The 11,764-nt window shown below is 34.9% G+C and overlaps 1 protein-coding gene across 2 annotated transcripts in view; it reads right to left on the bottom strand.

Moving 5' to 3' along the window:
- Positions 1 to 1,067: 1,067 nt before the first annotated feature.
- Positions 1,068 to 11,764, bottom strand: part of USP47 (ubiquitin specific peptidase 47) — a 121,118-nt gene continuing 110,421 nt past the window's right edge. For both annotated transcript variants that reach the window (XM_029206882.1, XM_029206883.1), the window contains exons 21-28: positions 9,472 to 9,647; positions 9,029 to 9,109; positions 7,592 to 7,707; positions 7,110 to 7,228; positions 4,600 to 4,730; positions 3,056 to 3,103; positions 2,835 to 2,965; positions 1,068 to 2,009 (exon numbers count right to left, since the gene is read on the bottom strand). In XM_029206882.1, coding sequence (XP_029062715.1) covers positions 1,835 to 2,009; positions 2,835 to 2,965; positions 3,056 to 3,103; positions 4,600 to 4,730; positions 7,110 to 7,228; positions 7,592 to 7,707; positions 9,029 to 9,109; positions 9,472 to 9,647 — 977 coding nt within the window. In that variant the 3' untranslated portion in view covers positions 1,068 to 1,834. The remainder of the gene's footprint in view (positions 2,010 to 2,834; positions 2,966 to 3,055; positions 3,104 to 4,599; positions 4,731 to 7,109; positions 7,229 to 7,591; positions 7,708 to 9,028; positions 9,110 to 9,471; positions 9,648 to 11,764) is intronic.

The raw sequence follows: 11,764 nt of genomic DNA, 5'->3' as shown, positions 1-11,764 counted from the left end.
AAATCGAAATGATCTGAAAAAACAACTCATCACAAATGCTTCAAGTTTTCCTCTGAGAACACCACCAATTCCACTAATGCAAACCCAGAACACTACCGCCATCAAATTTAGCAGAATGCTACAGAGTTTATAGGGAATAAAAATTAGTGAGAAAAATGTCTTAGAAAAGATTTTTTTTCCCCTCGTAGGGACTTTTAAGATATTATGGAACACTCAATCATTATATTCAAACTGTAACCAACATTTGCTAACACTATTTTCTAATTTTTTCTTAAAAGGAAAAAAAGGGTAAAATTTCGACTCTGAAATATCGACAGGATCCTCCAAAGTTAAATATTAACATCTTTTCATCTCTCTTATGAGAACTTTACTGTAAACATACGTTACCAGAGATGGATAATTATTCAATATACATTACAAAATGTGGTATTTAAAGAAAACAAATCTCTTCTGAACCCGGATTCTTCATCCACAAAAGTTTAATGACCAAAATAACACAACAGAATGAACAAATGTTTTATTGGCATGTTCATTGTTGTAAACAGCATCTGGCATGAAAAAATTTTACCAAAACCTTTTTATTGATTTTTTTATAAATTAGATGGCATTTTCAAAATTTACGTAGAATTATGTTCATTGAATAGTTGCATTTAGCAGAGCAAAAACTTGCCGATTCGAATAGGCTTTGCAATGAAATCATGTTGACTGCATTAGCCTGTGTCATGACCTGACTTACTAGCAAGTTTATTCAAAACGATGTTGTTTCCCCAAAGTTAAACTACATGTAACTATGTATCAACCCCAAAAATTAAAGTGGGACTTAAAAGGGTTTTAGAAGATTCAAACTTGGAGTAAATCTTCAAAAATAAATGTAAAAAAGGAAAAAATCGAAGCCGCTGAACAGAAAAACCTCATTAACAAGGGCAAATACAATCGTATGGGACCCAGCACTGAGGAACCCCACTGAGGGTTACATTTACATAAACTGCTATACTTCTCAATGTACACAAATGTACATCATGAATGATATGTGAAATGAATAACCACGGGAAATAGCTGAACTGCAATTATGATAACTCAATAGGATCAATTTTATTTACATGCTGAATGAATGAGTGAAATGAATTCTCTACATCCATAACTTAACGTACAATCAGTTATAATTACAGTATTGCAGCAATTCTGAGCTGCCACCTGCTGGGAGTGGTCTAAGGAAACGTTTTGATGATCTAGAATAATGTTCTTAATACTTCGAAAAAAAGAAAACAAAATAAAAACACAACTTCACGATTCTTTCTTTACTGGGTTACGGCTGGTTCTAAGAATTTCTTTCTTCTGCTCCTATTTTTGCTGCTTTCCAAGAGTCAACACACGTTGCATTTACTTCCGAATTGTCAATGAGGTAATGTGTGTATCAGTGAAATAAACAGAAATTCATTCATTCATGGCCTTTGCACAGCTTTTATTATTAAGCTATGAGCATCCTGTTTGAGGCTGGTTTGACTAGCGGCTATGTGCACATCTGTCTGCAAGAAAAGAAGTTTACTCATTCCCCTTTCCCCTTTTCTAGTAGCAGGTTTTGCTTTTTGTTTTTATTTTTTTGCACATCCCTTTTCACTTTACAGTACATTTGACTATAGTGCACAACATGATTCCAAGTCAAAACAGTGGCCCATTGGGCACTGAGCTTCTGATTGGTGAAGGGCAGTCCAATCAGTGCTGGTATCACTGGGTTACCCCTAACCACGTCCGGCTATAATGGCACACTACACAGTAGCAGTGAACCGTCTAATTAAAACCAAAATCCCCCAGGGAAAATGCTACACTAGCAGAGTCAGTCTTGAGTCAGATCTTTATTTGGTGCTCCATCCAGATATATTTTTAGTGCTTTTTCTTTCCGAGGTGAGTACGTTACACGATGTCCCGTCTTCTGGAGTCGACTGCTTTCTTTTTTCATCAGTTCATTTCTTTGCTCATCTGTCAACTCCATTAATTCTTCTGTTTTATCCCTACGTTTAAAATATTAATGACATATTAGACCAGTAGAGCCATCTGTCTCCTTTAATTTATGCTTAAATGCTCTAAAGCTCCTCAGTGAGCAAATGAAATCTGATTATCACCACTGAAGTTAAATAACCTCATATATTAAGATATCCTAGATTTCTAATGTGTTTATTATATTAACATGGCACTCACTTCGAAAAATGGCAAAGAATAATTTCCATGTTACTATTAGTATAATAATGGCTATCATTTATTGAACATCTATTTATAACAGGCACTAGGCCAGTTTTTTTAAATGCAATAGCTCCTAATTCTCCTAAAATCCTGCAAGGTTGAAATCACTGTTGCCATTTTACAGATGAGGACCTAGGTAAATAACAACGCTAAATCTGAACACATATCTGCCAGCCTCCAATGACTATTCTTTTCCCTCTATATCTGTAATGTCTGATCTGGTAGCCACTAGCCATGTGTGCCTGTTGAGATATGTCTGCTCCAAATTGACATGGGAGGCAAGTATAATAAATACACAATATTTCGGAGACTTACTATACGAAAAATAATGTAAAATATCTTGTAAATGATTTTTATATTGTTTACATGTTGTAATGATAATATTTTGGATGTACTGGGTTAGAAATACTTTATTAAAATAGTTTCACCGTTCTACTTTTTAAAATGTGGCTACTAGAAATTTCAGAATGTAATAAATGGCTTGCACTGGTCAGGGCTGCTCTATATCATAACAATTGTAAAGCTATTTATGAAAAACAAGATGCACAACAAAAATGTGGTATCACTAGAAATAACCAAAACATTGTGAATGTTACCTATAAAATATGACTGCACCATCATCACAGATATAAAGAGGCCAGACATTCAGGGTAGAAACTTTAGGATTCCAGTCCAAATCCTGATGAATATCAAGGACAGAAATATCACAGGGAAAAGTTCCTCTACCCTAAGGAGAAAAGAATGAATGAATAAATGACACCATTAGCCATGCTTATTGAGCCCTAGTACCCAGATTTAAACATTCTCAGGGCCTTACCTTGGCAAATTCAATATCTTCTAAAGGAATTCCACTGATTTCACAAAGCTGTAAAAGGAAACATTTTACATGAGTTCATCTAAAAAGTAAATTTGCTGAGAAGTTATTTTCCTTTAACCTCATAAGCACAGACATAGCTTGATTTTTTGTTCAAAGAAGTAACGTTTGATAAAAATTTTTTAAAAAGCAGGAAGTGGAATTCTCTCCTCTGTCTACCTGCAAACACCATGTCTCAGAAATATCAATTTAGTATATTCCTTTCAGACCTTTCCTATGCATATATAAACTACATACACACATTTATAAATACATTTCATAAACAGTTTTATATATCTATATAATAACTTTATATAGTCTCTATATAAGAATAGGATACCGAGTAACCTCATTCTCTTCAATAGTTGAAAAATATACCATTGTATTTCCTATTGATGGACACTGAGCATGTTTTTAGGTTTTCCCAGTTACAATGCTATAATATGTATCTCCATAAATATCTCTTTGCATATTTCTGCAAATATTTCTTAGATGTAGAACTGCACATCTGAAATGTTGATAAACAATGCCAAGCTGAACCCTGAAAAAAATGTAACAATTTAACCACTTATCAAAGGTGTATGATATTGCATTTTCCCCAAACCATGATGACTCTAGGTATTTTTTTATATTCTAAATCTTCACCAATTTAAGAGGTAAAAAGTGCTGTTATTATTTTAACTTGTATTTCTTCTATGAATTGCCTATTCATGTTCTTTGCTTATTTTAAAATTAGATTGTCCAGATTATTAATTTGTAGCTCCTTTTAAATTTGGACATGTTTCACATATGTTTTGAATATTTTTCCATTGTTTTTTAGTTTTATGGGTTGCTTTAAAAATATTTTTTTGGCGGTTGGGGGGTACTGTGCAGAAGATTTAAACTTTTATGTTGTCTATCTTTTCTTTATTGGCTTTTGGTATTATACTTACAAATATTTTTCCCTCTCTGGGATTATAAAAATATTCTCAATATTTTCACCTAGAACATTTATCATTTTATTATATTTTAAAATATAAATTTAACTTATTTAGAATTTATTTTTGTGTTTGGTGTGAAATATGGAAATAAATTTTTCCCCAAACTGCCAACCGTCCTAGTACCACTTATGAATAATTCATCCTTTCTCTAGAGACCCTTAGAATTCCCACCTTTAAAATGAAAAATGCAGAAGACATCTTCATCTGGGTTCTCTACTCGATTCTACCTCATTTGGATTTTAAGCATATACAGCAATTTACTCTAGTGCCTCTAACTAATCCTAACTACTTAAGGCAAAGTTGGTCCAAGTAACAGAAAGTGGTGGTTCACTTCTGGATGGCCAGAAGCCAAGGTAATTTTTCAAAGCATCAGCAGCCCTAAGAAACAAGAGTAGTGAGGCACAATGTGTGACAGAGACGAAGAAAGAGAGGTTGCTGCATCAGTGTCTGGCACTAACTTCCTAGGGTGTCTCTTATGCACCACAGAGAAAAATGTATGTTAGTTCATTTTCTTTAAAATGAACTTACCTTCTCTCGCAACTCATCAACACTACTGCTTTCCAACACAACCTCCTGGAAGGGATCCAACTTCATCTCTGAAGGCCTCCATCGTCTTGACAAAACTGCAAGTTGTGACATGGATTTCATCTTCTCTGCCCCTAATATGCAAGATTAGGCCATCATTCTATTTACTCTAATGATTCACAATTTGCCTTTTCTTGTACTGCCTGACTAAACAAAAAGATTTACTTCAAGTGTTATTCTTAAAAAGTGGGCATGGGGACCTCCCTGGTGGTCCAGCGGTTGAGACTCTGTGCTCCCAAAGAAGGGGGCCCGGGTTCAATCCCTAGTCAGGGAACTAGATCCCACATGCCACAACTAAAGATCCTGCACACTGCAACTAAGACCCGGCGCAGCCAAATAAATAAATAAATATAAAAAAGAAAAAGTGGGCATAAAAGAAACCGATTATCGCAAGGATTTTTTGAGAATAAAATATTTATTCTCTTCCCCGAAGTCTCAGAAGATAATCGCTAACCCCTGCAAGCTCTCCTTCCACCAGTACTCCTAATTCCACTCCCTCGTGACTCCTGCTGGACACTGCTCGACCAATTACTCTCTTCTTTGCATCTATGATCTTTGTTCCTCTGTTGGCTTCTACCCCACAATCTAAAATCATAATCAAATAGCTTTAAGTTTATCTTCTTTTTTCACTCAAGCTATTAATCCTTCTCTTTTCATTTACTCCCAAACTTACTGATTCTTCAAAACCCAGCTCAGCTGTCACCTTTCTCTTTGAGGTACACAAGAGCCAACTGTACTGATTTGGTCCTTAACGCCTATCATTTTGGAATTACAGGTTTGTAGTTCTGGCTCTCCCATACACTGTGCATCTGGGGGGCAATCACTGGTCTAATTTATTCATTTTTATAGCACCAAGGGTCAGCAATGTCTGGTAAATTACAGGTCAATAAATGTTTCTTAGATTTAATCACATGACATATCTTACTCAAGTATTTCGATGCTAAAATATATACTGAAATGATACTGATGTAAGGACCTACTATCCAGAGACATGTTCTGGCTAATCCATCTCTGCTAATATATACTCCGTCCTAACAAGGGTGACGTCTATGTCCTTCATCTCTTCTTGGCCTACCCAGAAACAGTGATTACTCTCTCAGGCCCCAGATACTCAGAGAAGGAATTACAATCTGGAGCACTTGCTTACAAATCATGGTAGATGGCGTCCTGGTTATTCCTTGTCTCCCCACTTAACTTGTCACTTAATCAGAATTCAGACATTGAAATTTAAACCAAATTAGACCTGAAATAGGTGAGGTGTTAGTATTATTGAACCCTCTGAAAGCTATCATAATCTTACATAAAAATATCCAGAACTTATGATATTTTAATTTCTATGGAAAAAGAAAAGGAAAATCAAAAACTTTCTAAGCAACAGCAAAGTCACAAAAGAATATAGAACTAGTTGTTTCCCTTGATATCTCCCAAAAGCCAACTTTTCCCCCACTAACTCTTCCAAAAAACATTAGATTAAAATGTACCAATGTTGATAATTAAAACCAGGAGGTGTGACAAACAGAACTGCTCTTCTAGGTCACTGTTACACTGTTATGGGTTGAAATATGTCCCCCACCAAAAGACATGTTGAAGTCCTGAACTTCAGTACCTCAGAATGTGATCTTATTTGGAAATAGGGTCATTACAATGGTAATCAAGTTAAAATGAGGTCATTAAAGTGGGTACTAATCCAATATGACTAGGGTCCTTATAATATGGGAAATCAGGACACAGATAGGAAAGCCCGCACAGAGAACATGATGTGAAGATGAAGGCAGAGATCAGGAGGATGCATCTATAAGCCAAGGAACACCAAAGACTGTCAACAAACCACCAGAAGCTAGGAGAGAGGCATGGAGCAAATTCTCCCTCACAGCCCACAGAAGGAACCAACCCTGACAACACCTTGATCTCAGACTTCTAGCCTCCGAAACTGTGAGAAAATAAATTTCTGTTGTTTAAGCCACCCAGTTTGTAGTACTTTGTACCAGCCTAGAAAACTAATATTGTCACTGTTCTCAAAATCTCTGAAAAATCATTAATACCACAGCCTCAAAACAAGTCACAATTCCACTTGTGACTTGTGGACGCCATGGTAGATGGCGTCCTGGTTATTCCTTGTCTCCCCACTTAACTTGTCACTTAATCAGAATTCAAACATTGAAATTGAATTCAATTCAATTTTCAATTGAATTCAAACATTGAAAAAGAGACTAAATAACAAACATGGCTAAGAAACTTTTACTTTCTGTAAAAGGTACTAAAAATACAACTTTGAAATTGCAACTTCCCTGAAAGGAAGAATTCATATTCTTAAAATTAGAGAAAAGAAGAAATATTTAAAAGGCAAATGGTGCCCAGAGAAGAGACAGAAGAAACTCATTATTTGAAAAAATGGTAACTTCGATTATTTCTAGAGAATTCCTGATATTTCTCCACAAAAATATTGATAATACCATCAAGAACTTCAAGGAAAACCTCCCAGTTGCTGGAAATATTAATATCTTCTTCATAAATATGATAATCCAAAAAGACAGTGCCAGGATTCTTCCATGTTTTTTTCCTTAGACGAAACCTACAAATGTGATAAGACATTTTGAACTATTATACTTTGAAATTCTTAACTTGAAAAAAAATGACATGAATCTGACACATCAAAGAAAAATGAACTATGTTCAAACACAAAAGTCAAATGGTTATTCATTAAAATTTTGGGAAAATATAATGAAAAGCTCTCAAGACATCAAATTTAGTATCCTACAGAGGAAGTTCAAACAAATGCTAATACTTTTGCTTAGTTCTATTAATCTGCAGTACTAAAATTCTGAATGGTACAGGAATTTAAAATTCTTCTAGTTTTAGAAAATTATACCAATCCATATCAATCGACCACACTGTCTTTCTTCAAATTGCTGATGACACTGTAATTTTACTTTACCTGTCAATACTGAGCTCTAAACCACACTGCTCCCTGAGCTGAGGAATTAACTCCTCTTTTGATTGCCGTACAGTCATTCCTTTAGCAAACACAGCATCTAGCAGAAACTTGCACGGCTAGGAATATAAACATAAACAATTAGACCCTGAATTACACATTAAAATAAGGATCAACAAGACATTTTATTTGCACTTTATAGTGTGACAATTACTGGACTGGGTTTAGGAGTTTATCTTCCTAGGTTTAAATCTTGGCTCCACTACTTACTAAAGCTCTGCTATCTTGAGCAAGCTTACTTAACATTTCTGTGCCTCAGTTTTCTCATCTTTAAACCGGAGCCAGAGTCATTGTGGAGATTAAATATGATTCAATACATTCATATTTCTCTTCTTGTAATAAAATGACCATAATTTTGAAAGTAAAAAGAATCACCTTTATACAGTAAAATGAGAGAAATGAATACTAATTCTCCAAATACCTTCACTGACTGTCTCAAAAGAGATACAGTATTCACAAACCCCAAATTCAGAAGAAAGATGTAAGTCAAAATGAGTGTAATGGATCACATGTGAGATATGACTGATGCCTAATAAAATATTTGTTGAACAAATGAAGGCATTTTATGAAAACATTATCCCCTTATTTGCTGTTTTTCACATTTGTCTAGGTCTTCACTGAGATGTTATAAATGTCTTAAAAATAGTGTCTTTGCCTTATTCTTCTGGGTATCCACCACAATCTTATATATCACAGGAACTAAGATATTTTATTACTCCTCGAAAAACATAGCTGGTTTAGATCCTTAATCCACCATTTACAAGTTATATGACCTTGGGCAAGTTACTTCTCTGTGCCTCGGTTTCTTAATCTATAAAATGAGAATAACAGTACTTTTATAATAGAGTTAATTGATGAGGATTAAAAGGGTTAATATTTGTAAGCACTTAGAGCACAAAGAGACACTATATATAATGCTAGTTAAATACTAAAAATGATTCTCTGAACACAAAAAGTAGTCAACTACCATCCTTCTGTAGCATTTTACAATCATTCCCAGAAGCACAAACAAACCCCCTTTTAAAAGCAGATAATGTTTGCCCTTCCAGCATGTGTAGCAATACTTTAGACCAGGGGGATGACAAAAATGGCCTGAGGGCCACATTCATCTGGTGCCTGTTTTTGTAAGTGAAATTTTATTGGAACATAGCCACCCCCATTGGCTTATGTACTGTCTGTGTCTGCTTCTGTACTACATTGGCAGAACTTAGTTGCAACAGAAGCAGTATGGCCTGTACAACTGAAATATTTCCTAAAAAAAGTCTGCCATCCCCTTCTTTAGAGAGATAAAAAGAAATGTCTAGTAATCAAATCTGTGCACTGTATGTTTTTAATAACTATCAAAAGTTACCTTACATTGCTTGTAAGTATATTACTTACCTCTTGTTCATTGACTAGAAGCTGGTACACTTTAACTCTGTATTCTCCTTTTTTAAGTGCTCTCCCCAGTCTAATTGTAATCTACAAATTAAAAACAGTTTTTTTTAGATGTATGGTCTCAGCAGAATAAAGTACCCATTTTCATCTCAACTGTTTAGTATTTTTCTCCCAATTCTCTAGATTCTGGGCTGTTTGAAAACAGGTATATCTTTTACCTCCGATTCCCCAGTGCCTAGAATACTAACTGGCACACAGTTAACATTTAACAAATGTTTGTTAGATGAATGGAGAAAACAACAACAAAAAAGCCAAATAACCACTAAACCTCAGGGACAAATTATCCTTTTAGGGTATCCATTTCACCTTACTTGGAAGTAGTGCAAGATGTTCTCAAATCTATCATTTAAAACAGACTCTAATTATTCAGAATTATTTTAATCAACCTTATTGTCATCTGAAAATGATGAAAGTGTCTCATTCAGCCGGACGCTCTCAAACTCTTGATTGCTGGCGTACACGCGAAAGACCTTGAAGTGAGAGGACAAAACTCCAACAAAGGGCTCTAAATGTTGTTTGAAAGCAGCCAGAGTAATTCTTTTATCAACATGCACCATCAACCCTAAGCACACACATACACAAAAAACAGAAAAAAAATGTAAAAGAAACCTCTTAGAGTATAAATAAAGCAGGTCATATACTTTTTATTATACTGTAAGCAGGAAAAAGTACCTTTTCAGTTATTTGACTTTTAGCTAATATACTACATTGAATGGACAAAAATGTGGGCACTGAGCATATGCTAAGGATAATCTGACAGCTTTAAATGTTCTGAGATATTTAAGTGCTTATTTGCTTATTTATTTTGGCTGCTGAATTAAAAACCAAACTTATAGGAACTCTCTTCAAATACATACATTTCTAGATCTACACAGCAGTAGTGTGGGCTCTGGCTGGGTCCCACCCCTACCTCTTCTGCTTTCTTACTAGCTGTGAGACACAGAGCAAGCCACCAGCCTCTGTACCTGCATTTTGTCATCTGAAAATGGAGCTAATAACAGTACCTACCTCACAGTATCTCACTGTAAATTCAATGAGGTAATATGTTTATAGAATAGTTTCATATATATATATAAATCGCCTCACAAATTGTTAGTAAATCTAGTTCTGGGATTTCTACTAGAGAAAAATGTCAAGACTAGCATATGAAGATGTCTGTTTTATCATGTGGTTGGTTGGACTGTAACAGAAATAATATCTAAATGGGTCAGAAACTCCCACCTCCTCCAAGCTTCAGTTTAAGCTCTGCTGGCATTATAATAGTATTATCTTTGATGGGCTTTTTTTCTAATGCTTATTATTTTAATCTTTTGTCCTTTATTTTATAAGCCACTCATGAGGATACTTCTGGAATATATTTCTATTTACTCTAGTCTTCATATTCTAGTAAAGAGCAAAAACTTCACTCATTTATCTTTCTCTTGTAACAAAGCAGTACAGAATGCAAGAGCTGCCATGCAGCCTCAGGCCCATGGTCTCTTTGCAGCCCTAAGGCTCTCTCTAGGGCAGACCTCAGTTTTCTGTGAAATTTACATGAAAGGTTAAGGATAAAACCCTAAAACACTCCTGATTTCCATTCTCAGGTCATCCCAACTCAGGTTGATGAATTTTTCTAAATGGATTTTTCAAATAATGTCTATTTACTATTTTCCTGGTTATAAAATACTGGTTCACTAGAGAAAATGTGACAAGTATGAATTAGCAGAAAACATAGATAAGGTGATGAACTTTATTTACAGTATATATCTTTTGAGGCAGCATTTCTTTTAATTTGTTTAAAATGTCAGTTTCTAAGCTTTAAGGAATGCTCCTAAATGTTAAAATCTAGCTTTTGGCAAACAAAACTCTATTATCCAGAGAGGGACTAAATTTCTTGAGAGAAGGGTGTAATGAAAAAATTTCTTGATTAGAAATGAGAAGCCTATGGCTGGATTTCAGTTTTGCCACTTCAGTCTGATAAATGGCTGTAGGTAGGTCATCCAATCTTTCTGAGCCTCCGTTTTCTCATAGGATTATTACGCCAGTCTCATTGATTGTTGTTCGACAAATATAGTAAATTCTAAGGCATTACTCAAATAAAAGCTATCACTGTCATTTTGGTTTCTCTCATAACTCCTAGTAATGTTGTATCATAGGAAGACATGAATGTTTGTTGGTTATTGATATAGTCCAATATGGTGATTAGGACCAAGTGTTCTAGAGTTACATGGCCTGGCTGGAATGAAGTCCTGGTTCCTCCTCACAAATTAGATTTGTGACTTTGACCTAAGTTCTCTGTACTTCAATTACCTCTATTGTTAAATGAAGATAACAGTATTTATATCTCATAATGTGTTTTTGGGTCAATACATGTAAAATGCTTAACATAGCACTGACAAAGTGTTAGCTTAACTGATGAGCTATAATTATTTTGTAGTTTTACAGAATACCATCATATCATTTTTCCTATCTACCCCTTCATACAGAAAAGTTCAGTCTCTTCACAGTGCAACCTCAAAATAGCCTCAAAGGCTTTTCTTTTTTCTTTCTTTTCTTTTATGTATTTCTTGAAAGAGGTGGTAGCCAAAACTGTACACAGAAATTTCAGTGCAAATACACTACCATTTTTATTACTTTGGCCTTCCTGTTTATACCCCAGTGCTTGAAGACTACAACTAGGTCACACTGGGACAGTATTTT

Source organism: Monodon monoceros, unplaced genomic scaffold (genome assembly GCF_005190385.1).
Source record: "Monodon monoceros isolate NGI ecotype Baffin Bay Population unplaced genomic scaffold, NGI_Narwhal_1 Super_Scaffold_7, whole genome shotgun sequence".
Taxonomy (NCBI): Eukaryota; Metazoa; Chordata; class Mammalia; order Artiodactyla; family Monodontidae; genus Monodon; species Monodon monoceros.
The sequence above is the reverse complement of the archived record's forward strand: the minus strand, read 5'-3'. Positions and strand labels throughout refer to the sequence as shown.